The 26,854-nt window shown below is 45.6% G+C and overlaps 1 protein-coding gene across 1 annotated transcript in view; it reads right to left on the bottom strand.

Moving 5' to 3' along the window:
- Positions 1–26,854, bottom strand: part of Slc5a1 (solute carrier family 5 member 1) — a 74,452-nt gene that overhangs the window by 31,528 nt on the left and 16,070 nt on the right. Inside the window, exons 2-5 of the mRNA XM_057771199.1 lie at positions 23,974–24,045; positions 11,668–11,772; positions 10,564–10,623; positions 9,324–9,428 (exon numbers count right to left, since the gene is read on the bottom strand). Coding sequence (XP_057627182.1) covers positions 9,324–9,428; positions 10,564–10,623; positions 11,668–11,772; positions 23,974–24,045 — 342 coding nt within the window. The remainder of the gene's footprint in view (positions 1–9,323; positions 9,429–10,563; positions 10,624–11,667; positions 11,773–23,973; positions 24,046–26,854) is intronic.

The raw sequence follows: 26,854 nt of genomic DNA, 5'->3' as shown, positions 1-26,854 counted from the left end.
CACCAGATAAGCAAATTGAAGACAAAAACACATGATGATCTTGTTAGACGCACAAAGGGCCTTTGACAAGCTTCCTAAACCCTCCATGATAAAGTCCTGGAGTAGGAATACAAGGGATATCTTAGCACAATAAAGGCAGGATACAGCAAGCCCATAGCCAGCATCAACTCAAAGAGAGAGAAATGTGGAATATTCCTTTACACTATGAATATATGTCACTCTGATTGGTTTAATAAAGAAGCTGGCTGGCCAATAGCTGAACAGGATAAAGTGAGGTGGGAGAGCGAAACAAAACAATGGAAAGAAAAGGCTGGATTGGAGGAGTCACCCGCAGACGCAGAGGGAAGTAAGGTGGGCACGCCGTACTGAGAAAAGGTACCAAGTCACATGGTAAAACATAGATAAGAAATATGGGTTACACCTGGAAATTGGAAACAGACAAGATCACCTGAAAAAATTGGGAGCATGGGGTGGGGGGTAAAAGGAAGGGGAGATTTCATCTTACACCTGTTAGGATGGCTAAGATCAATAAAACAAGTGACAGCTCGCACTGGTGAGGATGTGGAGCAAGGGGAACACTCATTTATTGCAGGTGGTAGTGTAAACTTGTACAGCAACTATGAAAATCAGTGTGGCTGTTCATTACAAAGATAAGAATCAATCCATCTCAAGATCCAGCTACCACTCTTGTGCATATACCCTAAGGACACTTTATCCTACCACAGGCGCACTTGCTCAACCATGCTCATAGCTGCTCCATTCATAATAGCCAGAAGTTGGAAACAACCCGGATGTCCATCAACAGATAAAGGATAAAGAAAATGTAGTATATTTTACTCAACTATTTTAAAAATGTCGTTTCAATTATTTAAACTGGGGGCTGGAGAGATGGCTCCATGGTTAAGAGCGCTGGTTGCTCTTCCAGAGGTCGTGAGTTCAATTCCCAGCAACCACATGGTGGCTCACAACCATCTGTAATGAGATCTGGTGCCCTCTTCTGCCATGTGGGCATATATGGAGGCAGAATGTTGTATACACAATAAATAAATAAATCTTTAAAAAAATAAATTAATTAAAAAAATAAATTATTTAAACTATTTAAATGTCATTTAAAAATGAAATCATGAAATTTACAGGTAAATGGATGAAACCAGAAAAATATCCTGAGTGAGATGCCCCAGAACCAGAAAAACAAATATAGTATATGTTCATTTATATGTGGATGTGAGCCGTTAAGTCAATGATAACCAAACTACAATCCAGAATCACAGAAGGCTGGCATAGAGAAAGAGAGTGGAGGGAATAGAGAGATCTCCCCAAAAAAGGGAAATATATGGGTCGGGGACTGGAACAGGAGGGTCGAGTGAGGAGAGGAAGGGGAGAGGGAGTTGAAAGAGGGAGTCCAGGGAGAGACTACTGAAATAAAGGGGTATTTTGAGGGAAAGTATAAAGAACTAGTAAAGTAGAATCTCCACTAAATATATACACACATGAAGGCAATATAAATGAAATTGCCAAGGAATGGGGGTATAGAGTCCCAGCTGGACCTCTCTTGCCATCAACTGAAGTTTCTAGTACCAAAAGTGGGTTATGTCTAATTGAGCTCTTAGCCAAAGGGGTCCCATGGGAACCCCAAAATGACCCAGGCTATTGCCAAGGCTATAGACTGCTCCCCACAAACTGAAGACAACACCTATACAATGCCCTGAGCCTGAAGACGGGGAGTGGCACCATGAATGTGAGAGGGAGCGAGTGTGTGTATGGGGAGTGGCTAGAGGGAGGGGGAAGGGGAAGAATGTGATGATGAAATAATCTCAAGGACAAGAAAAAGGTCTTAACAAAAATGTGTGTAAAAATTAAAAATAAAATAAATATAAAACAAAGTATTGAAAGCTTAATGATCACTTTTCTGGAATATTTTTTACACAGAGAAAAGTCTTTTTGAAGAAAGCTAACAGCTCGGTCACCAGGTGCCCTGGAGTGGGGAACAGGGGGCCCTGCAGACATCCCCTCCTGCAGTGGGAAACAGAGCACATACAGTCCAGGCCATATGTATGTGACCCTTCCCAAAACTGGAACTGTTTGAATTAAACCTAGAAGCTTTAAAGCTTTTTTAATAGTTTCTAATTAAAATTTTCAAACGGTCTAAAGAAAACTTACATTTCAAAGTCATCATTGCCAAAGTTGGTCTGCCTTTGTGATTCTTTAATACTTTGCTGAAAAATGGGTATCAACACCAAAGCTCTCTACCCTCCAACAGTGTGATTATGGAGATAAAAAAAAAAAAACTGGGAAAGATTTATAACTTAATAGTTAAAGAGGGGGAAGACAACACATGTGTGTATTTCTATATCTGTGTGTGTATGTGTGTGTGCCTGTGTGTGTGCCTCTGTGTGTATGCGTGTGCACATGCACAAGTATGCACGAATGCATGCCCAGATGGTATTGGATGTTGAACACAGCACCTTGTACATGACAGGCAAGCGCTCTGCCCCTGAATATACTGGGCTGCTGTGCATGTCCTTCTCGTAACTCTATAGACATAATATGCACAAGACCAAAATACAAAAGTGTTTATAGATAAATTAGAGAATTATGGGTATTTTCACTGCCTAAAATTCTTCTTAAATGCTATTAATTCCATACACTTTCAAGGATGGTGCAGAAACATTAAAACAATAGGTTTATATATGTAGTGAAAATATGGAATCATAATAGAAGACTACATCAAGACAGTGTCCACTTTCTAAGAAGTGACTGAGATTAAGGGGAGATACCACTAAGTTCTGATTTGTCTCTTTTTTAAATGAATTGCTTAGATAAATAAAGTCTGAGTGGTAGATATAAAAAAAAGTGTGTGTCATATTATGCTTTGTACCTTTGAAAGGTGAAACATTCGGGGCAGGTTTTTTCATTTATAAACTTGGAGGATGAGTTAGAGAATACACTGACAGTCTTGGTATAAACGTCTCCCATATCCTCACTGTGTCTCATAGGTCATCCCAGATGGCTCCTTTGTTAAGATTCTATTAGCACTAAAAGGAGAGACAAACCAAAACAGGAGGGGGGAACAAAACAGAGGAAGGGAAGAGGAAAGCGAGGGGGGGAGGAGAAGAAACTTTCTCAGTGATGCTAAGCACTACCAACCTGAAGTAACAATTTTAAAGTATATCCTTCAAAGCCAAGAACTCACATTCCTTTTCTATAGGGGTAGGAAGCCAAGCATGGCAGCATTGGCTCAGAATCCCAACTGTTAGGGACACTGAGGCAGGAAGGTCATCATCTCAGGACCTACAGAGTCCAAGACTAGTCTGGGAAACTTAGGTGAGAATTCATCTCAAAAGTTTTTTATTTAAAATAAGAATATTTTAAATACTTCAGTGGTGCGGTGATGGCCTAGCATATACAAGGCCCTTAGTTCATTCCCCAGTAATACACACACATACCCACAAAAATGGCATTGGAAACCATTCTCCCTTATCTTCTATGGCAAAGGCTGAGACAAGAGCACAGCCCAATACAACATAAACACATTGGCTTATGCTCTGTGGGATTTCCAACAAAATCTTGGTTATAGCAGTGGATGAAGACTGGGTTCAACCCAAGCATCATCCTTATTGCTCTGAGAGCTGCGCTGAACTCTGTCCATGGGACTCTTGGGAAGCAATAAAACATGGTTCCCACTGGGAAACTTCTGAGAGTAACAGAGCCTTGAGCAGTTTACCTGGCCTCAGCTCTGAGGTTTAAATCCCTGGGATTTTTATTTTATTTTATTTTATTGAGACAGGACCTCTCTACATAGCTCTGGCTATCCTGAACCACACTATATAGACTGGGATGGCCTTGAACTCACAGAGATCCTCCCGCCTCTGGTCTGAGTGCTAGAATTAAAGGCGTGTACCACCATACCTGCCCAACCCTGGGATTGAGTGTGTGTGTGTGTGTGTGTGTGTGTGTGTGTTTCCAGCCCTTTTTGATCCTAACCAAGATATCTCTGGGCACCCAGTAAGTCCTCCCTGGCACTAAGGTTTCAGATGGAGAAGCCTCATTACTCAAATTTCTCTTGCTGTTTGTCAAAGTGAACAGTCCAGGTCATAAGCATCAAACATTAAGCAAGCGCAAAAGCTTTTATTGCTTCCCAGAGACCCAAAATGTGCAGCCAGGGTTGCTGTTAAAAGTTTATTGAAGTCATGATCTCTGATAACAGATCCAGGAAATAGAAACATCCAGCTGTCAGATGATTCATAAAATCTGAAGCTTTATCTCAACTGATTGGACGTATTCGATTGGGATACATCATGTCAGCAAATCTCGCAGAACAAAATGCCTCTTGCAGATTGATGCGGCAGGTGCTCAAGTGAACCATTAAAAAAAATCCATGGAGTGACAAAGAGATGTAATCACAAGATGGCAGCCACAACTGAGGCCCTTGGCCGCTGCTAACCTGTACCTGCAATTCCCTGTCTTCCTCTTCTACCAGTGACACACCTACTAAATCTCTACATCCCTCCAAATCCCTTCTAGTGGGTCCTTAACTGTTCCCTGTCTGGATATGAGTCTCACAAACCCTCTGTGCATGCACACACACATGTACACACACACACACACACACAAACTCTTCATTTTCCCTGAGGTTTGAGTTTTGACCTGATCTTCACAGAGGATTGTAAGATTCATACGACAGTAAGCCAAAAGATTTGAGTGTCGGGAAACCTACTACTTATTCCAGTTCTGCTCCCATTGAGCCTCACAGAGCCCTTCCCCTCTCTGCAGTTTGTCCATCTGTGAATGTCCATCTGCTTAGGACACAGGATGAGACACTCTCTTCCTTTCCATCATTCTCTGGCTTCATCTCACCTGAATACAGGGCGGGATTGTGAGACTGCAAGCATTGAACCTAGAGCTGGACAGCTGTGTGTCTGTATCCCAGCTGTGTGTGCACATCTGTGTGCGCTGCACATCTGTGTGTCTGTATCTCAGCTGTGTGTGCACATCTGTGTGCTGCACATCTGTGTGTCTATATCTCAGCTGTGTGTGTGCACATCTGTGTGCGTTGCACATCTGTGTGTCTGTATCCCAGCTGTGTGTGCACATTTGTGTGCAGCACATCTGTGTGTCTGTATCCCAGCTGTGTGTGCACATCTGTGTGTGCTGCACAGCTATGTGTCTGTATCCCAGCTGTGTGTGCACATCTGTGTGTGCTGGACTGCTGTGTGTCTGTATCACATCTGTGTGCGCTGGACAGCTGTGTGTCTGTATCTCAGCTGTGCGTGCACATCTTTGTGTGCACGCACAGCTGTGTGTCTGTATCCCAGCTGTGTATACATATCTGTGTGCGCTGGACAGCTGTGTGTCTGTATCTCACTGTGTGTGCACATCTTGTGCACTGGACATCTGTGTGTTTGTATCCCAGCTGTGTGTCTGTATCCCAGCTGTGTGTGCACTTGTGAGAGCACATGGGTGCTTGCCTGTGTGCACGCATACACACATGGAAGTCAGAGGGAAATGTCCAAAGTCGGTTCTTACCATCCGGCTTCTAAAGACAGGATCTCTCTTGTTTGTTTCTCTATCAGCTACTCCAGGCTAGCAGGCTCACAAGCTTGCAGTCAGTTCTCCTGTCCCCTTCACTGTGCTTTGGCTGGGATTACAGATGCATTCCACTGCATCTGGCTTTTTGTGTGGGTTCTGGGGATGGAACCCAAGCCAGTAGGCTTTGTTGCTAGTGCTTTTACTAATTGAGCCATCTCCCCAGCCCTAATGGTGTGGCTTTTGAGAAAATTACCTGGCATCTCTTGGACTCGGTTTCCTCTCTCATGGTTTGGAAAGTAAAATGCACATCTCCAGCCCTGAAGTATACTGGTGAGAGCCAGAGACGGGGAAAGCCCCCAGTGGGAACCAGAGCAGGACTAAGGCATCTTCATGAACATTTTCAAGACAGCTTTGGGGTTGCTGCTTAGTCAGTGGGTGAAACAAATATTATGTTGCCCATGGCCTCCAGCCAAGAGCCTCAGAATCACACACAGAAGCAGCCTGAAGCTGTGTCCCGTTCAATTGCCACGTGTGGGAAACAGTGACCACTGGGGAACCTGCTCCTCCTTCATGCTGGGCTGCAAGGACTGGTGCTTGGCTACCTGGGGGCTCTCAAGTCCAAGGAGGTTTAATCAGTAACCTGAAGAGTAGGCAAGGTGATAAGGAGAAGAAAACAAAACAAAACAAAATGCCTGGCGCTGGTTATTTATACGACTGCCCTATACCAGTCTAAGGGCAGAGAACCCTTTCCATGGCAACCGCAGCCAACAGACCTCACCAGCTTCAACTGTGACGAATCTGCACTTCAGAACCGACAGCTGTGTTTCCTTTCCTGCGCACTCCCACTCTCACGGCTACGCCAAGACACAGGCCCCTCTGAGCATCCTGTCCCTTCTAAGGTGTCCCCAACCCCACTGTCTACATCCCCTCTGCTCTGTTCAGGTGGTGCCTCCCTTCTTAGGATGCCCGCCCTGCTCTCTTCGGCATTCAGGCACATCCCAGTCAGGGCTCTGCTCGCTGGTCTCTAGAGAAATAAGCACTGGAAAGTCCAGGTTTTTCATCTTGTAACTAAAAACTAACCCTGGAAGGGGGAAGGAGGATGAGGAGGCAACAATCAAGTTTTCACCAGTTGAGGACATCATCGGTATGTGTTGGGGTGCGGGGTAATAGAATTCCTGGTTGTGAGCCCCAACTCCTAAGACAATGTCCTCTCGCCCTCACCAGTGACAGCAGGCTCAGAACCACCCCTGGGAAACAGTGCTGGGAGAATTCAGTGTCCACATACGAAAGAGCGCATGGACCCGGCCTTACATCCACAACTCAAACACAGATCAAACCCAGGAAAGTAAAAGTTAACACTCTTAAGAGAAAGGCTGGAGAGGGCTCAGTAAATACAATGCTTGCTGTGTGTACACAAGAGCCTTAGTTCAAATCCCTAGGCCCCCAGGTACTAGGTAGGATCGCAAGGGTTTACAAGCCCAGCACAGGGGTTGGAGACAGCGGATCCCAGCGGTCAGCCAGTCTAGCTGAATGGTGAGCTCCACAGTCAGTGAGAGACCTTGTCTCAAAAAATGAGGTGGAGAACAATAGGAAAAGACATCTAACAATGATTTCTGACTCCATATGTGCATGCATGGAAGTAAATCTCCATTCTCTTGAACTTTACAGCAAATTCTAAGAAATATCACCAAAACCATGAACAAAAAATACAAAATCAATAATTCTGCCAAATGTAAAACCTTTGTACATCAAAGGATACTGTTCAGAAAGTGAAAAGACAAATGCTTGCAAGTTATACACCTGGTAAGATTCTAGAATCCAAGTATTATAAAAAATTTTTAGCCAGGCAGTAGTGGCGCACGCCTTTAATCCCAGCACTCGGGAGGCAGAGGCAGGCGGATCTCTGTGAGTTTGAGGCCAGCCTGGTCTACAAGAGCTAGTTCCAGGACAGGCTCCAAAAGCTACAGAGAAACCCTGTCTCGAAAAACCAAAAAAAAAAAAAAAAAAAAAAGGCATTTTTGTCCTTGAACATGGAGACAAACAATCCAATTTTTAAGTCTTTGTATGTAGGCCTGACCATAGGGTAATGTATAAGAGGAATAAAATAAATGTGGTACGCTAAAAACTTTAAAAATATTTTCTTTGTTTTACAATCAGTTCGATGTGTCCTAACCCTATGAAAACATTTTTATATGATCAAGAAATTTTGGGCATGCCAAACATTAAGGTATCTGCATTTTTAAATTGTCATTTTTTAACTTTTTATTAAATGTTGTAAAGGCATAAAGGTTATTGGTTCCAAAAGTTAAAGGTGTGTGCTGAAGAACTAAAAGCAAATGCTATGAACTCTAGGATTTGACTTACAAGTCTGCTGAAAAAATGAGAAGGAAATATTAAACCAAGAGCGGCAACGGGTTGCATTGCTAAAGTCAAGCGGTCTGCAGTAGTTTATCGTGCACGACACCGATGCTGTAAAGTATATTGCTTGGAGATTTTTAACAACTCCTTGAATTTTCCCTTGTGTATATGGAAGAGCTGGAGAGATGGCTCAGTGGTTAAGAGCATGTGCTGCTCTTCCAGAGGACCTGGGTTAGTTCCCAGCACCCACGTCGAGTGGCTCACACTCGAGAGGATCCAGTGCCTTCTTTTGGCACATGGATTCACACACACATATTCACACATATATATTCGCATACACATATCCACACACATATAGAGACAGTCACATGCACATATCCACACACATATTGAGACAGTCACATGCACATATCCACACACATATAGAGACAGTCACATTCACATATCCACACATAGAGACAGTCACATGCACATACACACACAGAGACAGTCACATGCACATATACACACACAGAGACAGTCATATGCACATATCCACACACAGATACACATGCACCCACATGGCAGTTCACAGCGGCCTGTAACTCTAGTTCCAGGGAATCAAATGATAGGGCACTAAGAGTGCACACACACACACTCACACACACAAACTGACACGTGAAGGGGGTGGTACAAGGGAGAATCAGGAACACAAAACACCCATACACATAAATTTTAAATTAAAAAGAAACATTTTAAAATCTATTTCTATAAGTTTAATTTTTTTAAACCCCACATATAAAAGAGATCTTGAGCATTTATCTTTCTGCACTTGACTTATTTCATTTAACATAATGGCCCCCGTGTTCACCCAAATCGTCAAATGCTGAGATTTTTTTCTAAGACTGAACAGTGGTGTGTGTGTGTGTGTGTGCGTGTGTGTGCATGCACATGTGTGCGTGTGTGTACATGCACATGTGTGTGTGCGTGTATGTACATGCACATGTGTGTGTGTGTGGTAGATTTCCACCTATACCTGCTGATGAACATTTTGGTCGATTCTATACCTTGACTACTGTAAATTACACTTCAATAAACCTGGGAGTTTGTTATTTCTTTTACACGCTGCTTCCATTTCCTTTGGATATATTCCCTGGGGTGGGATGACAGCACACGTGACATCTCAACCTTCCTCTAATCTCGTCAGAGCAGCTTTTTCTGAACTTTCATGAACCTGATGCGTTTTCATCTTACACCACAGTGGAGGACAAGGAATCCCATTGAGCTCCATGGCTCCTCGATGCAGAAAGCAGGACTTTCCCCTAAGGAGCAAGAAGGCTAACACACAAAGTCCATAGAAATGTATGGTTGTTTCTTGGAATAGTGAGAAGATGAGCCAATGGCCAGCCTCCCTCCCCCTTCCCACCCCACCAGCCCCTGGCTGGCTATGCACTCACAGAGATCTTGGTAAAAATGTACAGCAACAAGGACAGAACAGAAAGGTAGATCTGGATCCGCTTGCCTCCAAACCGCTTCCGCAGGTACTCTGGCATGGTCACCACCTGGGTGGGATGAAATGGAGCCAAAGTGAATAGAGAGCCCAGGGCAAGCAGATAAATGGGGTTTATCCTGGTATCAGAGCCTCAGGAGTGGTCAGGGATTTAAACCCCTTGTTAGCCCAAGAAGCCTACAAAACAGCCAGGTGCCATTTGCTTATTTCAGCTCCACATACCCTGTCCAGTAGATGTAGGGACACCCTAGCATTCAGCTGCAATGTATCAAAAGCATCCAATAAACACATGTTCTTTAATACACACATGCCTGGATGTAACCAAGGAGGGAGATGCTTGCCCTGGAGAAGGTGTATGCAAATGCACATATGTGTTTGTGTCTGTCTGTCTCCCTGCATGTGTCTGTGTGTGTCTGTCTCCCTGCCTGTGTCTGTGTGTATTTTGTTTTCTATATAGTGCATCTACTATATAAGACAATGGTAACCTCTTGCCATTGCCCCAGAGAAGTTATCCGAATGTGACTGTCACCTTGTTCTACACAGGCAGTACAAAAGATTATAGCTGCAGGCTTTCCCAAACATTCTGCTAGTTCCCTTCTGCAAATCCAGCCACACTTCCTGTTTTGCTCCCTATGTCCTTAGCCTGTTGTCTTCTGGAACCAGTTTGTCACCAGCACTCTGTGAGCCTCCAGAAGGTCAGTCTGCAGCTTGTCCTGTGTCACCTCTAGCTTCCGATACAGACACTCACATGGTGGAGGTGCTTATCTACGTCACTGAAGAGGTGATGATGAAGCTATGTCTGGTCAGCCACAGGCTCCAAAACGGGAGGTGATGTTGAGCATAAATGAAGAGGGGGGCATAGTTCTTTTTCTCTCTCTGTTTCCCTTCTAGGGGAGGAAGTAACGGGCTCACAGCAGTGTATCATAAGAACACACTCAGAGAAAGGGTGGAGGATGCTTCAGGGGGCTCTGAATAAAGTAGGGTCACTCAGGGACCTTCCTAGATGGAAGAGCAATCAACCTGCACTGAACAGAGCCAGAGGGACTGTTTGATGCCCCTGCACAGAATCAGGAGCTATTTTAAAACCTAGGACTGGAGGTAGACCTGGACAATTCTCCGTCATGTATGCCATAAAGTCCCCTGTGGCCTCCAAGAGGACAAAGTTGGATAATGGAGAGGTTACTTACCCCAGCCTTGATGTAAATGGGGACAAACACCCAGCCCAGCACGACCACAAAAATCAAGGCCTGTAACCAAAACAAGAGGTAACTCAGATCAGGAGAAACTTTCACATCTCTGCTTCTCTCAAGAGATGCTGAACTGCTAAAGAAAATCCCCACCTCTCCCTCTATCCCTTCCTTCCTAAGGGGCTAGGATAGACTTTGCTACTGGCATGGCCTATGGCAAAAGCATGTGAGCAACATTGGGAGAGAACCCAGGATGCTGCCCATCAACCCAGCCCGGACTCCCCACTGTCAACACAGCCCAGATTCCCAGCTAGAGTTCTGAGTTCTCTTTAATCTCTTCCCTGGTTTATAAGGAATAAAATACCACTTAGAGAAAAAGGGAAAGAAAAAAGAAGGGAAGGAGGGAGAGAGGGAGATAAAGGGAAAGAGAGGGAGGCTGGGGGAAGAAAGAAGGTAGACCAGTAGCATTTCCCAACCCCTAACTTGGCTAGAGGAGGCCTTGTCTTTGAGGACCAAGGGAAAGGGGCTCCTGTGACTGTCATAGCTAGCGGGCCTCTCATGTGAACGCTCCTGGAGTCAAACCCCCTCTGTACCCAGGTGCTTCTGAGGATCCCATAAGATCTCAAGATCCTGAACACAGACTGAGCTGGCTGCCTGCTAAGACTTCGCTGTCATCGCATACGGGAAGCTTGGTCCTTAGTGTAGAAAGGTGGGGGCACTTTATGAGGTGGCAGAGCATACTGGGACATCTTTGCGTCCTTGAGAGCACTGTTCAGAAGTGACTGGGGTAATTCTAAAGGGACTCCTCAGCTGTTCCCAAGGGGGGATTTTTACAAAGCCAGTCTTGGTTCTATCTAACTCATCTTCCTGAGTGGGTGATGTCTTCAATCATTTGCCATCCACACTGAGGCTCCACGGTCCAGAGGGAGCCTCACAAGAACCTGTACCATGCTGTTTAAACCTCAGCCTTCAACACTGTTGACTGAAGAAGTACCTCTGCTTTACAAAGTTAACCTGTCTCCGACATTTCATCATAGCAACGAAAATAGAACTGAGGACCAGCTCCTTCTACCTCTAGGACACGGAGCGTCAGGTGATACTCACGTTCCATTCAAAGCCACCCATGGCGATGCCTGAGGCTGCTCCCGTCCCTGCCAGCCCCACAAAGTGGCCACTTCCAATGTTGCTGGCAAAGAGAGAGGCTCCGATCTGGAAACAAAAAGTGATAAATAAATACAGTTAGGTGAGCAGGACACGCTGGCTGGGACAACGGAAGAAGAGACATGCCCGCCAAACGAAGGCACTTGAGCAATCAGAGACCAGCTGGGGTAATTCTAAAGAGACTCATCATTGAAATCTGTGGGACCACATCCCACAGCAGGCATGGGGACTTGGGAAATAACAAAAACGCAAAGAGAGGCTCGAAAAAGCAACAGGTCACATCGACATCCACATCTGTCGGTCATTTTTGAATCTGATTCAACTGTGAGGAGGCCATGGGAAGTCCCCCAGCCCACCAGGTGCCCCTGAGCCTCCTGGGACTGTCTGCTCAGAAGCAAGGCTGAGCCTTTCACCTCCACACCTGTCAGACCAGGTGGCTGGGGCCTAACACAGGTTCTCAGTGAGTGTAGACGATGCTCTTGAAGGAAGTCATTTAGAGACCCCTGACCCCAGACTCCTTGTCGAGAAAGAGAGCAGGGCAGGCGACTTATGTGTGGTTTCCTGCCATGAAATTTTGGGATTTTATGTGCTCAGAAGTAACACAAGATACTATTAATGATAACTAGTCTCTAAATCCACACCACATTGCCATTTTTCTTCTACAAAGGTCCTGGAGGTGCCCCAGGAACAATCAAAAACCACCACACTTTTCAGGAACACACATATATATCTGACAAACAATTAAGATGGTGTTCATTAAATCCCCAAGAGTAGGGGATGGGAGGATCAAACTGAAGAGGGGGCTGCGCATGGGAACCGAAGGAGAAAATAGCAACCTGGGCCTGGAGAGATGGCTCAGCAACCAAGAAGACACATTGCTCTTGCAGAGACCCCAAGTTCAGCTCCCAGCACCCACGTTCCAAGTGGGAATGAGTGCAGGCCTGAAAAGACCAGAGTGGCTGGAGTGTGATGGACAGGGAAGGGTGGCGTGAAAGTGGGCATTCACAGAAGCGGATGCACCCAGACTACCTCGGGCTGCATAGCAAGTTCCAAGCCAATCTGACTGTGTAGCGATATACTGTCTCTTGTGGGGGAAAAAAGAGTGCCCAGAAGGGGATCACATGGTCAGGCTCTCTAGCCAGTGACCTCCAGGATCACTATCTACCCTATAACTCATCCCTAGTGTTGGGTCTACAAGAGTGAACTGTTGTGTCAGATTTTGCATGGGGATTGGGGATCTGAGCGCAGGTCCGCATGCTTGCTGTCCTAGTTAGGGTTACTGTTGCTGTGATGAAACACCATGACAAAAGCAAGTTGGGAAAGAGAGGGTTATTTGGCTCACACTTCAGCATCATGGTCCATCATTGAGGGAAGTTGGGACAGAGACTCAAACAGGGCTGGAACCTGGAGGCAGGAGCTGATGAGAGACCATGGAGGAATTCTGCTGACTGACTTGCTCATCATGGTTTGCCGAGCCTGCTTCCTTATAGAACCTGTGATCTCTGGTCCAGGGATGGCACCACCCATAACAGACTGGGTCCTCCCACCATCAATTAATAAGAAATATTAATAAGAAAATGCCTTACAGCCAGATCATTTTCTCAACTGAGGTTCCCCCTTTCAGATACCTTTGGCTTGTGTCAAGCTGACATCAAATGAGCCAGCACACTTGCACGGCAGCACCCACCGAGCCTTCTGCCTGGTGCTGCAGGTCATGCTCAAGCAGACAAAGCCTTTTCAATGACAACGTTTGCTGTTGACAAGCAGAGTTACGTTTGTGTATTTCTAGTTTAGAAATGAAACCGCGACCCCTTCTGCTCCACCATTCCGATTAGCGTGGGTATGGATGCTCTAGTTTTTAAACTCTGCCTTAAGAATGTTATGAGAGACACAGACAATGAGGCTTCGTTGGGACATTTACTGATGTGCTGCTTAAAACAGAGGAAAACATGTTTCCAACTAAAATGCTCAACTATAGGAAAGCGATTTGATAAATTAAGATTCACACTAATGGTGAAATACTACGAAGTCATTAAATTAAATGAAAGCTTTGGAAATTTTGCTGTAACAAGGGACATGGTCATGAAAAAAAAAATGAAAGCAATGCCTACAATACCGGCCCTCGGGAGGATTACCATAAATTCCAGACTGCCCTGGTCAACATAGTGAGTGCCAGCCAGATCAGTTAAGCTATGTCGGAAACCTGTCTCAAAAACTCAAAATGGAGACAGGTCAGGTGGAGCACTCCTGGATCCCAGCACTTCAGAGTGAGGACAGGAACTTCAGGAGTGCAGTTACACATCAATTGCAGCCAGTGAGGGCACAAGAGACCTTGCTTCAAAAATAACACAAACATATACCACATATAACATAGCCTGTACATATGATCCTCAAAATATTTAAGTGCGTGTATGTGTGCATATATATATTGACAGGTAGATCCAGATTCAGGCATGATTATTTTTGAAAGAGAAACACAGAACACACATTTATTTATTTTCACTTTTTAGACTTTTCTAAATGTTCTACAGTGTTTTATGAACTTAATTATCAGAACCCAAGTCTTTAAACCCTCCAGCACCCTCTCAGACTCACTGACAGAGCCCGAAGACTGAGAACAAAGCGGGCAGGTAAGGTCAGTATCGTGTTATGTAAAAATGTCACCAAGAGCTGGGAGACGGTTGCTCAGGTTAAGGGACCTGGCTGCCACATTTAACAACCTGAGTTCAACGCCCAGAATCTAAATGGTGGGAGGAAAAAGCGGTTCCCACAAGTTGTCCTGTGACCTCCACACGCACGCATGGCATGTGCATCGGGTCAAATGCGTACACAGGAGCACGCTGTCACTTAACTACACATAGAAATGAATTAAACGTGCCAGAGGCCACTGACTGCTCACTACAATTGCATTCTGTATGAGAAGTAGAAAAGAGACGTCTGACTCCCAGCTGAGCTGGCATCAGAGCTCGGAGGAGCTCAACCGTGCTGTTTGCAAATGAAAACAGAACTACGTCACCATGGGGAAAAGTAATTCTAAGTCCACACTGATGTTGTGTATCGGGTGTGGGTTCACGCGGGTCTGTGGATAACAGACACAGAGGCGCTCGCAGGATGATGTCTAGCTTTTCTAGATGGAGTAGACTCTCCAGAGCTTAGCAAAGGGCATTTCTGTTGTTAACCAGTTTACACCTTTAGCAAGTTAATGTTCATATTCCTAAACTTCCATTCTAAGCTCCCCAAAGGGCAAATGCAAATTCTCAGTTAATGGACATTCATTTTGCGTTGGCTTTGCACCTTTAGAAAACTCAGACAAGATTCACATATTTCTCTTTCTTTTTTTGTTTGTTTTTTATTTTTTTGTTTTTGTTTTTCTGAAACAGGCCTTTTCTGTATATCTTTGGAGCCTGTCCTGGAACTTGCTCTTGTAGACTAGGCTGGCCTTGAACTCATAGAGATCCACCTGCCTCTGCCTAGTGAGTGCTGGGATTAAAGGCATGTGCCACCACTGCCAAGCAAGATTCATATATTTCTAACAGAAGGTACCAGAGACAAAAAGGCAGCAGTTACAAAAGACAGATTAAAGCGAGGTGCTAACTCCAGAATCAAACCAGCTGCAGCTCTGCAGGAGCTCTCCCTACACACTGACCAAAGAACAGCAGCAGCCTGTGCACACCCAAGACCCTGCATTACTCCTCCTCTGGGCACAGGGGGCGCTCTCCAACCTGCGTCTAATACTGCCCTTGACATAGCAAATTACAGGACCTGAACTCAGTCGCTCTAATGCTTTGAGCTTCACTTTCCTCTACTCTAAAGCAAGAATAAGAATCCCTCTTTGCCATACAGGTGTGGTGCAGTGTACCCTATATCTCATCCCTTGTGAGTAGAGATGGAGGGACAGATGATCAAGTCCAGCCATGGCTAAATAGCAAGCCTGAGACCAGCCTGGGCTACATGAGATCCTGTCTCAAGAAGAAAATTGGATTATTTGGAATTTTGATGTCTAATTTCTTGAGTTCTTTATATATTTTGGAGATCAGTCCTCTGTCTGATGTGGGTTTAGTGAAGATCTTTTCCCATTCAGTAGGCTGCCTTTTTGTCTTATTGACTGTGTCCTTTGCTTTACAGAAGCTTCTCGGTTTTAGGAGGTCCCATTTATTTATTGTTGCTGTCAGTGTCTATGCTACTGATATTATATTTAGGGAATGGCCTTCTGTGTCCATGCATTGAAGGCTACTTCCCACTTTCTCTTCTATCAGGTTCAGTGTGGTTGGATTTATATTGAAGTCTTTAACTCATTTGGAATTGAGTTTTGTGCATGGTGATAGATATGGATCTATGTGCATTCTGCTACATGCTGACATCCAGTTATGCCAGCACCATTTGTTGAAGATGCTTTCTTCTTTCCACTGTATAATTTTAGCTTCTTTGTCAAAAATCAGGTGTTCATAGGTGTGTGGATTAATATGGGGGAGGAGGACTTGAGGGAACGGGATAGTAGAGGTGGGGGAAGGACAGAGACAGAGAGCAAGGAAAGAGGGATCTTGATTGAGGGGGCTGTTATGGGGCTGGCAAGAAACATGGCACTAGAGAAGTTCCCAGGAATCCGCAAAGATGACCCCAGCTAAGACCCTAAGCAATAATAGAGAGGGTGCCCAAATTGGCCTTGCCTTGTAGTCTTATTGATGACTTAATTATAATTATCTTAAATGTCACCATAGAACCTTCATCCAGCAACTGATGGAAACAGAGGCAGAGATCCATAGCAGAATTTTGGTCTGAGCTCCTAAAGTCCAGTTGAAGAGTAGAAGGAGTGAGAATATGAGCAAAGAGGTCAAGACCATGAAGGGTTCACCCACTGAAACAGTCTGCCTGAGCTAATGGGAGCTCACCAACACTGGCTGAACAGAGGAGGAACCAGCAGAGGACCAAACTAGACCCTCTGAATGTGGGTGACAGTTGTATGGCTGGGGCAGACTGTGGGGCCACTGGCAGTAGGATTTATCCCTACTGCTTGTACTGGCTTTTTGAAACTCATTCTTTTTGGAGGGATACCTTGCTCAGCCTATATAGTAGGGAAGGCCTTGGTTCTTCCTTAAAGCAAAGTGCCTTGCCCTCTCTGAGGAGTGGATGGAGGTGGGGTGGAGGAGAAGGTGGAGGGAATGGGATGAGGGGAGGGAGTGGGAACTAGGATTGAATGTAAAATGAAAAAAAAAGATAGTTTTGGGGTTTTTTTTAAACTCTTTTAATTCTTTAAGACAAGGTCTCTTATAGCCCAGGTGGGCTTCAAGCTAATTCTGTAAGTGAGGGTGCGCATGCCCTTCTGACCCCCCTCTCCAGTGCTGGGATATGGGTGTGAGCTGCCATGCCTAGCTTCTGATGTCTGGAGGTCAGTTCTCAGGGAAGCCAGTAATAAAAGATAGGAGCTGTTAGGCCTGTCCATGAGACACCCATAACAATGCTTGGAGCAGTGGCAGATATCTACACGCATGGACAGACAGACAGACAGAAAAGACAGGTGTTTTAATAAAACAAAATAAAAAAGAAAGAAAAGAAAAGGGAAAGAGAGAGAGAAGAAGGCATTGTCTGACATGAGGTGGCATGTGAGAGAAGCCTCTGAGACACCTCTCTCTAAAAAGACTCGTCATTGTGAAGAAAAACGTACAATGCTGTTACCAGTGTTACCAGCGCAAGTTTCTATAGACTACGCCAGAATTCCTGAGAGACACCAAGGTTGTTCCTTTCGGGAACAAGATCATCACAGCTCAAAAGGAAAATGTTCTCAGCTAACTTCAGGCAATTACTTTCTTTAAGGGCCATGACATTTCAGTATCTAGCGCTGCTCTGTTTCCTGCATCCGTTGTCCCCTCAGGGGTGACACTGAGATTCCTGGGGCCTCCTCTCTATTCGCTGGGTCCTGCTATAGCCATGCAATGATGCTCAGACGTGAGCTGCCCCAGGACATGAAATGTGCATTCCTCTGTGTTTCAGGTAGCTGTGGAATGCTGTTATGTAAGTAGGCTCTACCCAATGGTTGGCATACACTCATACCACAGGTATATTGATTGTTTGCAATTCAGATTTAACTGACCATCCCATATCTCCTAAATATATCATCCTATATCTTGCTAAATCTTGGGTCTCATTCGAATCATCTGAATAAATTAATACGAATTGCTGGGGCACACCCCAGAGTTTCTGATTCAGTAAGTCTCGGTTAGGACTAGAAAAATTGTGTTTCTAACAAGGGTACGGGTCTTGCTGGTGCTACTGCCCTGGGTACCACTCTTTGAGAGCACCATCCTGGCAGAATAAAACAGATAGAAAAACACTAACTTCTGTGATGTCTCTGTTAGGCCTTCATCTTACCGAGTGCCCACAACAGCTCTGTAAGGTTGGAATTCTTCTCTCCCTATCTTCACGTTATGGAGGAGGGGCCTAAGGGTTAGAGTTACAGAATGATTTGTCCAAAGTTCCGGAACCACAGGAGGCTGAAGTCTCCGGACCCAGGTAGAGAACACAGCATCACACTGACTTGGCTTCCCTCCCTCTCCTTCCCCCTGAGTACGCTCTCCCAGAGGTCCCCAGAGGTGCACTGTGGAGTAACAACCTTCTGTCCATCTCTGTGGACTCTGGCACAGCCTGTGCTTGTCTGTGCTGAGTTTGTTTTCTGTCTTCCTTCTCCCTCTCAGGAATCCTGGTTAATCCTGGTTGGCATCTTTTTGGTTTGTTTGGGGTTTTTTGGGGGGAGGGGGGGAGTTGCTGGGATTTTTGTTGGGTTGGTTAATTGATTGGTTGGTTTGGTTTGGTTTGGTTTGGAACTCACTCTGTAGAGCAGGCTGGCCTCAAACTCACAGAGATCCACCTGCCTCTGCCTCCTAAGTGCTGGAATTAAGGCTTCTCTTTTCAACACAAAAAGTTTGGAGAGATTTGACATTTGTCTTTTGCCATCTCTTAGGGATAGTGCTTCCTGGCTTTAGACAGAAAATAAGGAAAGGCTCATATATTCAGAATATTGTTTTTCCAAACATCTGGCAAACATTCAGACACAAGCTCTGCTCCAGAGTCATCATAATCTCTGTTTACTCTTTGAGCTCATGTCCCCAGAAACAATAACTGTCATTACCGCTGCACACGCGTCTGCCCACTGAAAGATCCGCAGGGGCAGAAAATCAGGAAATCATTGCCAACCCTGGTGCTTTCCCAATGGCTTTGGCCACCAAAGGCAAGTGGAGTTGTTCAATGGCGCTGGAGGTCACAAACAAGCCCGTCAAGCCAGCCACCCATCTAGATGAGCCTCTCTTTGGAATCCTTAGCAGCTAAGGGTCCCTCACTGAGGGCGTGAGCTACCATGTCTGTGTCCCTCCCACACTGGTCCTCACATAGGTCTTTAAAGATATCCTGCTCCTTCCAGCCCAGGGCCTCTGACCATTCTGGAGAGTGGTGGCTTGGTTGTGGGGTGGGAGATTTTCAGGTTTTTCATTTGGAGGTTTTAGGAGGGTTTGGGGCTCTTTTTTTTGTTTTGTTTTCTTAAATTACTCACCTCTGATTTTCAAATGGGTGGCTTATTCTATTCTCTTTAATTTTAATTGGCACATAATAATTATGAATACTTATGGGACACAAGGTGACATCTCAAGGATCACCTCAGGTGATTGGTATAAACAGATCAACATTTTTCATTTCTGGCTGGCCCCTTAGGATCCTTCTGGTCCTGGCCTTAAAGCCCTGTCCTCTGAAAGGTTTCCCTAGCCCGCCTTTGCAGGTTAAGGAACACTCTACTTTATCCCGCCCACTCTTGATTCAAATACATTTCCTGCTGAAAACTTACTGCTGCCCATAATTTCACAAATACTTTCTAAAACTGTGGGTGGTGTGTATGCGTGATCTACAAGCTCCTGCCATAGAGTCTAGCTCACGGCCGGCAACAGCATGCTGTTGTATAAAGAAAGGAAAGAGGACCGGATGAATGGATGAAGATACAGCCAATGGAAGAAGGCCTAAAAATGGGATATAATAACAATGATGATAGGTGTGTGTGTGAATGCCTATAATTTCAAACTCAGGAGACTGAGGCAGGCAAAAGATGATTTTTGAGGCCAGCCTGGGCTGCACAGTAAGACCCTATCTTTTTTTTTTTTTTTTAAGATTTATTTTTATGTATACAGTGTTCTGCCTACAGGCCAGAAGAGGGCATCAGATCTCACTACAGATGGTTGTGAGCCACCATGTGATTGCTGGGAGTTGAACCCAGGACCTCTGGAAGAGCAGCCAGCACTCTTAACTGCTGAGCCATCTCTCCAGACCCTATCTTTACAAGAAAAAAAGAAAACTATTACAATGGTGATGATGATGGTGATCACTTGGGAAGCAGAGGCAGGACATTCAGGAGTTCAAGACCAGCCTAGGCTATGTAGATCTTGTCTCAAAACAACAAGAAGAACAAAATATCTCTATAAGACAGAAGCGGGCAGATGGGGCAAAAAATATTCACTTCAAAGGAAATCTCATTGGGAGAAGTGTCAAATTTTGCCAACACTTGACTCAAACAGAAAAAACAAATTGGGCCTGCCTCTGCCTCCCAAGTGGCTGGGATTAAAGACATGTGCCCGGCGTTAGCTGCAGTTTATGTAGCTTTTGAAGTAAACCCTATATTATGAAGGTAATTTACAATTAGGAGCAAAGATTCTGGAGTCAACCTGCCTGTTTAAAACCTTAACTCAATGCGTTCCTCCCTGCATGGTTTTGGGTGACTATGTCTCTGTGTGTCTCAGTTTCTTCCATGAAAAAAATAGGTCTACAGAGTGAGTTCCAGGACAGTCAGGACTGTTACACAGAGAAACCCTGTCTTGAAAAAGCAAAACTAACATAAATAAATAAATAAATAGCCAGAGATAGTGAGGAAGTGGCCCACACCAGGCCTACCCAAGAGGTCTGGTGCAGCATGACTCTATAGACACCTTCATCAGGACAAGGCTTGTTTTCCCAGAATTACCACCATGGAACTGAAGGATAAAGGAGCAATGTTCTCTCCCCCCCCGCCCCAGGGACAGAAATTAGGAAGAGTTTTAGGAAGGCTTTGCACCCTCCGAACTTTCTCTACTCTCAGCCTCTGTGAGGCCTTTGCACCAGAGAGCCAGACACATCTCAATGCCCGAGGCAGTCACCAAGGAAGGCCAGGCATGGCCACCTACAGACAAGTCTGCCTCCCCCCTTTCTGGAATGTCGGCCCATATTCGCGTCAAGGATTTTTTTTTTAAGTGACAGAAAGGAAAGGCCTGGCCCTCATCGCAGGTGACAGAAGAGACACAAGCTGGCAGAGAGGACAGAGCCGGCCAAGGTGGCAAATGAGACAGAAATCACTTCTCCCAGGCTTCTGAAAGCCAGCTACTTGTCATTCCCGCATGCTTCTTCCTGGGACTTTGTGCATTCTCTGCCTCCCCTGGTTCCCTCTCTGCCTCTCTGATTCATGAGCTCCCTGCACCAGCTTCAACAGCCTGCCATGTTTTCCCTAGGTGGTCTTTGGCCCCTGGTAGCAGGATAAACAGTTGATCTTCAGTGTGATGGTCAGGTTTTAAACTCAACTTAGAAGTAAAATTATGCTAGGCATGAAAATGCATGCCTGTAATTCCAGCACTGAGGAGGCTGAGGTAGGAGGATCTTGTATTCAAGGCCACCCTGAACTACAATGTGAGGCTGACCCTGCCTGAAAAAGTAAATAAATAAAATAAAAATAAAAATAAAATCAGGTATATTTCCTAAGACAACACCTAAGTTTGAGGTGTTGTCCTCTTCCTCAGGGATAATTTTCACTGGGGTTTCTTTCTAGCCCTAATTGAAAACTGTCTTGGTTTTCAGAATAGTCTTATGCTATATCTATCTATTGCCCCATCAATGTCTACCTCAGGACCTGAGCAGTCAGAAGAACTGGGGAGGGAGTCCTGGTTCTGTGCAAACCTGGGCTAGCCATGCAGTGACTCATCTCCCTGCTGTCCTTACCTGGCCAGATCACTCAGGAGTCAAGCAGATAAGTCTTGCAATGCTCCACTGACAAGAACAAGAGACAAACCTGAGAATGGCCAAGGCCTCTGTTCTCAGACTTTATATACAGTGTCCTTAGAACAACAAAGTTGGCCCTCTGCCAGTTTCTTTTTTAAATAAAGTTTTATTGGAACACAGCTACACACATTCATTTTTGTATTTCCCATGATGATATTTACCCTTAGGAGGGTTGTGAGAAGTCAGGACTTCTTTTAAAATATGGACTTCATAAAATTAAACAGCTTCTGTCCAGCTGAAGTGTAATCAACCTGGGCAAGAGGAAGCCACAGACTGGCAGAGGATCTTTGTCAATCAACATCTGACAGAGGTTTACTACCCAGAATAGATAAAGAAAATTGTTCCTTCTGAGAGCCAAAGGCCACCTATCCATACCCCAGCCCCAGGCATGAGAAGCCCTCTTTTGAGTTTTTGGGCTAGGTTGTCTAATGCCCCCACAACATTAGAGATTATTCAAATTGCCCTTGCCTGCCCCCCAAGAAGTAAAAGGTAAATTCCTATTGCTAAAGACATCATGTACTTTAGACACAGTGCCCAGAGGTCCTTGAGCTGAAACTGACCTGAGTGCCCCCTCCCTGAGGACTAGCTTTCATGGCACCAGAAGGATCCATGCAAGCTTCCAAAGAAGGGGAACAGACAGTCCTGCCCAGCGATGACACCTGTGAACCATAACAATGACCCGTGTGTGTGCCATAATGCCACAGGTACCTCAGGGTGCAAACACCTTAATGCTAAGCAAGAGCTGTCTAATTGGACTTATATAGTGATATTTTATTTATGTTTTAATAAATAAAGCTTGCCTAAAATCAGAGGGCAAAGCTAAGCCACTAGAGGTCTGGCAGTGGTGACACACACCTTTAATCTCAGGATTTGGGAGACAGAGGCAGAAGGATCCCTTTGAGTACAAGGCCACCTTGGGCTACACAAGATCAATGCAGAAACAAATCCAGGTGGTGGTGGCTCACACCTTTAATCCCAATACTAGGGAATTATACACCTTTAATCCCAGTACTAGGGAATTATACACCTTTAATCCCAGCACTAGAGGGAATCTGAAATGGGAGGAGAGAGAGGCTTAGTCCGCTCAGTCTGCGGTTGCCCAGCCACGGAGAGGTGAGACTTCTCTTGCAACTTGGCCGTTTGCTTTTCTTGTTTTCGGGGTGAATCCCATATCTGACTCTGGGTTTTTATTATTCGTGCTATAGACTCGGGAAGTGCTCACAGGAGGGAAAGCAAGTCTAGTGCTGGAAGCCTCGCCACCTCTCCAGGGCTGGTGACGTCATGGACACTGCGGGAAGACCTGCAGCTTTACTAAAGCAGCGCAGTGCCTCAGCAGTTCTCCATGTCTGTCCTACACCCACAGGTAAGCATAGTCTTCACCATCATCAAGAACATTCCTCTTAGCTGAGAGGTGGTAGTGGCACACGCCTTTTATCCCAGCACTGGGGAAGCAGAGGTAGAAGGACCTTTGAGAGTTCAAGGCCAGCCTGGTCTACGAACTGAGAACCCCTGTTTTGAGGGGAAAAAAAGAAAAAGAAAACTCCTCTTTACAATAAATGGCAACCATTACTATAAAACACAACCAATCAAAATACAGAGTTATGGAGCCCAACTCCAAGGGATACATCTATAAAACAACTCCTGTACCTACGCTTGGAGGGGAAAGTACAGGCCATAGGACTGGGGGATTTGTCTTGCAGTTGTGTTTCCTAGGAATGTCAGAAGCTACACCCATGAAATCTCACCAGCATGACTGCCTAGAATGAGCTGAACAAGGACAACAATGATAGACACGCCAAAGTGGCTGTGAAAACCACGGGGTCTCTGCCCTGCACAAGTAACTATCAACCACTAAGGGGTGTTGAGAGCAGGAGAAGTAGTTTTCCCCAGGTAGAGCATACCAACTGGTTACCCAGCACCAAATACTCAGCCCTGAAACAGGCATGCAGGTAACAGTATACAGACCGAGCAGGTTATATTTAGAAATATATATGTTTGTATGTTTGTATATACATACATATACACTTGTAACAACAGATAATAAAAAGAGAGGCCATAAATCTGAAAGAGAGCAGGAGGGGAGGTTTAGAGGCCAAAAGGGGGGGGTGATATGATTATAATATAATCTCAAAAAGTAAATAATAAAAAAAGAAAAGATTAAAAAAAAGAAAAATTTTTTTCAGAGAAACTTACCGGCCACCATACCATACTTCGGCCTGCCAGGAAGAAGCCTCCAACCGTCCCCCGGTTAGTGGAGAACATTGCCTGAGGGAGAGAAGGTCAAACCTTTAACAGGAAAGTAGAAGAGCGATTGTGCCAATGGAAGGACGTGCCCCTTCCCACAGGCGCGTCCTTGTGTGCATTCCACTCTCAGAAGCACTTTTCACGCCTTGTCTGCCCGCCTCCTTCCCGCCACAGCCTCGGCGCATTCACACGAGGGAGCTCATAGATGCTGGCTCCTGTTTGACGGACAGGGAAACTGAAGCCTTAGAACTAGCTCTGCAGGTAGCCTACCATGTGACTTTGAGCAAGTCACCCCTTCTGGACCTGTTCCCTTGTTTTGTTCGTATGTTAAACAAGGGGAATGGGATGTTTTTGTATCTTTTTTACATGCACACCACGGAGTAATGAAATATCCTACCTTTAAATAGTACTAACGGGTATGTAAATTATATATAAATAAAGCTGTTAAGAAAAAAATTTAAATGTCATAAGAACCTAAAGTGTTAACACTTAGTCTTACTTAAAAGACAAGATGTTCAAGCTCAGCTCAACTCTTTTCTCTCTGAATGAACACGGGTGCTCACTAGGGTCGTTAGTTTGCAATATATTGTGACTGAGTCGAGAGGGCAGAAGAAAGTCCTGACGGCAAGAAATACTTCACACAGAGACAGTGCTTCCCCAAGTCTTGAAGGAAAGGTGGGGTTTTGTTCATCTGAGGAGGGGGAGCAGGGAGGAGATGGGGAGAGGCAGCTTAGGGTTGAGGTAGAGCGGCTCACAGTCTGTGGGGAAGGCATTGGCAAACAATGCTGGCTGCTGAGCCTGGCTGAGACCAGCGAATATGGACAGGTGAAAAGTGAGACAGAATCACGGCTCTCAAATGTCAGGCCAAAAAGCGCAGTCTTTTTTCACAGAAATGGGGAACCACTGAAGGTTTGGGAGCTGACTAATAGCCTATGTCTCCAAAACATGAGGAGCAGACTCTCTCAGCTCCTTTGAAATTGGCACCTCTCCGTCTGCAGTCATTCCCAGCGCAGCCTTTGGCTCAGTGCCGTTGGCCTGGCTTCTAGGTCTCTTCCCCTCCCCCACTTTCTCTGTCACTGCCTCCTTTCCAGACACTGTTAATGACTGATAGTGGTCCAAAGGAACTAACCTCTGACGTCATTCCTGCAGCAAACGTGTCTGCAACAGGTGCACCCTTATAGGTGAGCAGACTGTACAATGTGGGGAGAGGGGGTGGAAACCTTTGGGAAGTATGGCCTTTATGCATCCAGTCAATCAGCAAAGATGTATTGAGCACCTCTGTGTGTCAGGAAGTAGCAACGAGAGCACTCAAGTCTTTCCAGACTCCTGGCAGTGTCCTTCCTCCCACAGCCATACTCTGAAGACTCGGTGGTGCTCTTCCTGGGAATAGTTGAAAGACCCTACAGACCCCCTCCTCAGAACCCGCAGCTAGCAGGCTCCCTGGGAGAACGTCCTGTTTGCTTGAAAGATTCTCAGGATCAGCAGCTAGCCTGCTCTCGTGAGAGGAAAACAGGATATCTATAAGATAGGACATCTACAAAGCAGGATGACTTCAAAGTAGGATACCTATAAGATAAGAGCAGGATGTCTGCTGCCAGACATCCATGCTGGGAGAGGAAAACCATTCATGCCCCCCCCCCCCGCCTCATTCTGATAACCACGCTTCTGCTTCTGTAAATTGCTTTTTGCTGCCCTCTTTCCTATAAAAAGTCCTCCTCCCAGTCTACAGGCGCGCAAGTCCTCCGAAAGACTTTGCTGCCCGCAGGTACCTGTGTCTACCTAATAAACCTCTTGCAGTTTGCATCCGACTCGTGGTCTCGGCCTGGTCTGTGGGTCCGGGGTCTCCACCTGAGGAAAGGTCCCTACCGGGGGTCTTTCATTTGGTGCATTGGCCGGGAATTGAAGGCCCCCACCCAGGGACCACCGACCCACCATCGGGAGGTAAGCTGGCCAGCACCGATTTGTTAGTCTGTGTCTGCGTCGTTTCTGTGCTTTGTTAACTCTGTACACTCAGATCTGGGTGCTCTGTATCTGGCGGGCCCAGGAAGGAGCTGACGAGCTCGGACTTCCACCCCGCAGCCCTGGAAGACGTTCCAAGGGTGTCTGGAGCCCTGAATTAGGTGGCAGCTTTTTCCGGAGCTCAATCTGTATCCCAAAGTCTTGCTTTGCTGACTTGGGTCTGAATCTGGAGACTTTTCGGTGCTCATCTGACGGGCCACATTCCAAAGGTGGCCGGAGCCTGATTTTTCACAGTCTCCGTCTGAAGTTTTGCTTTCGGTTTTGCGCCAAAGCCGTGCTGAGCGTCCATATTGTTTGTGTCTGATTGTTGGATTTTTGTGTTTAAATATGTTCTTTGTTTTTGTATATCTGTTTGTGCTCGAGTCTAAATCTGGTACCATGGGACAATCGTTAACAACCCCTCTTCACTTAAGAAGGGGGGAAAATTGGGGTTTTAACTGTTTCTCAGAGACTGGAACTGATGGTATTTAGTAACAACAATGTCTGTCATTGTACTCTTACTGGAATTGACCTGATGATATTTGTAACTGCTTATAGAAGTTGGAAAAGTTTGACACACCCTGTAAAATGTTGAGCCTCCTCCATATGCAGGATCAGATAGCCCAGAGGGACCTGAAGCGGCGATGGCCGAGGGGCCCCCACAAGAATCCCCGGCCCTCTCACCTATGGCTGGCCAACAGAGGGACAGACGCGAGCCGCCGCCTGATTCCACCTCCCACGCCCTTCCCCTCCGAGAGGGTCCGAATGGGCAGCAACAGTACTGGCCATTCTCAGCTTCTGATCTCTATAACTGGAAACAGCATAACCCTTC

This window comes from Chionomys nivalis, chromosome 6 (genome assembly GCF_950005125.1).
Source record: "Chionomys nivalis chromosome 6, mChiNiv1.1, whole genome shotgun sequence".
NCBI classification, from domain to species: Eukaryota; Metazoa; Chordata; class Mammalia; order Rodentia; family Cricetidae; genus Chionomys; species Chionomys nivalis.
Note: the sequence above shows the minus strand (reverse complement) of the source record. Positions and strands in the feature narration are given on the sequence as shown.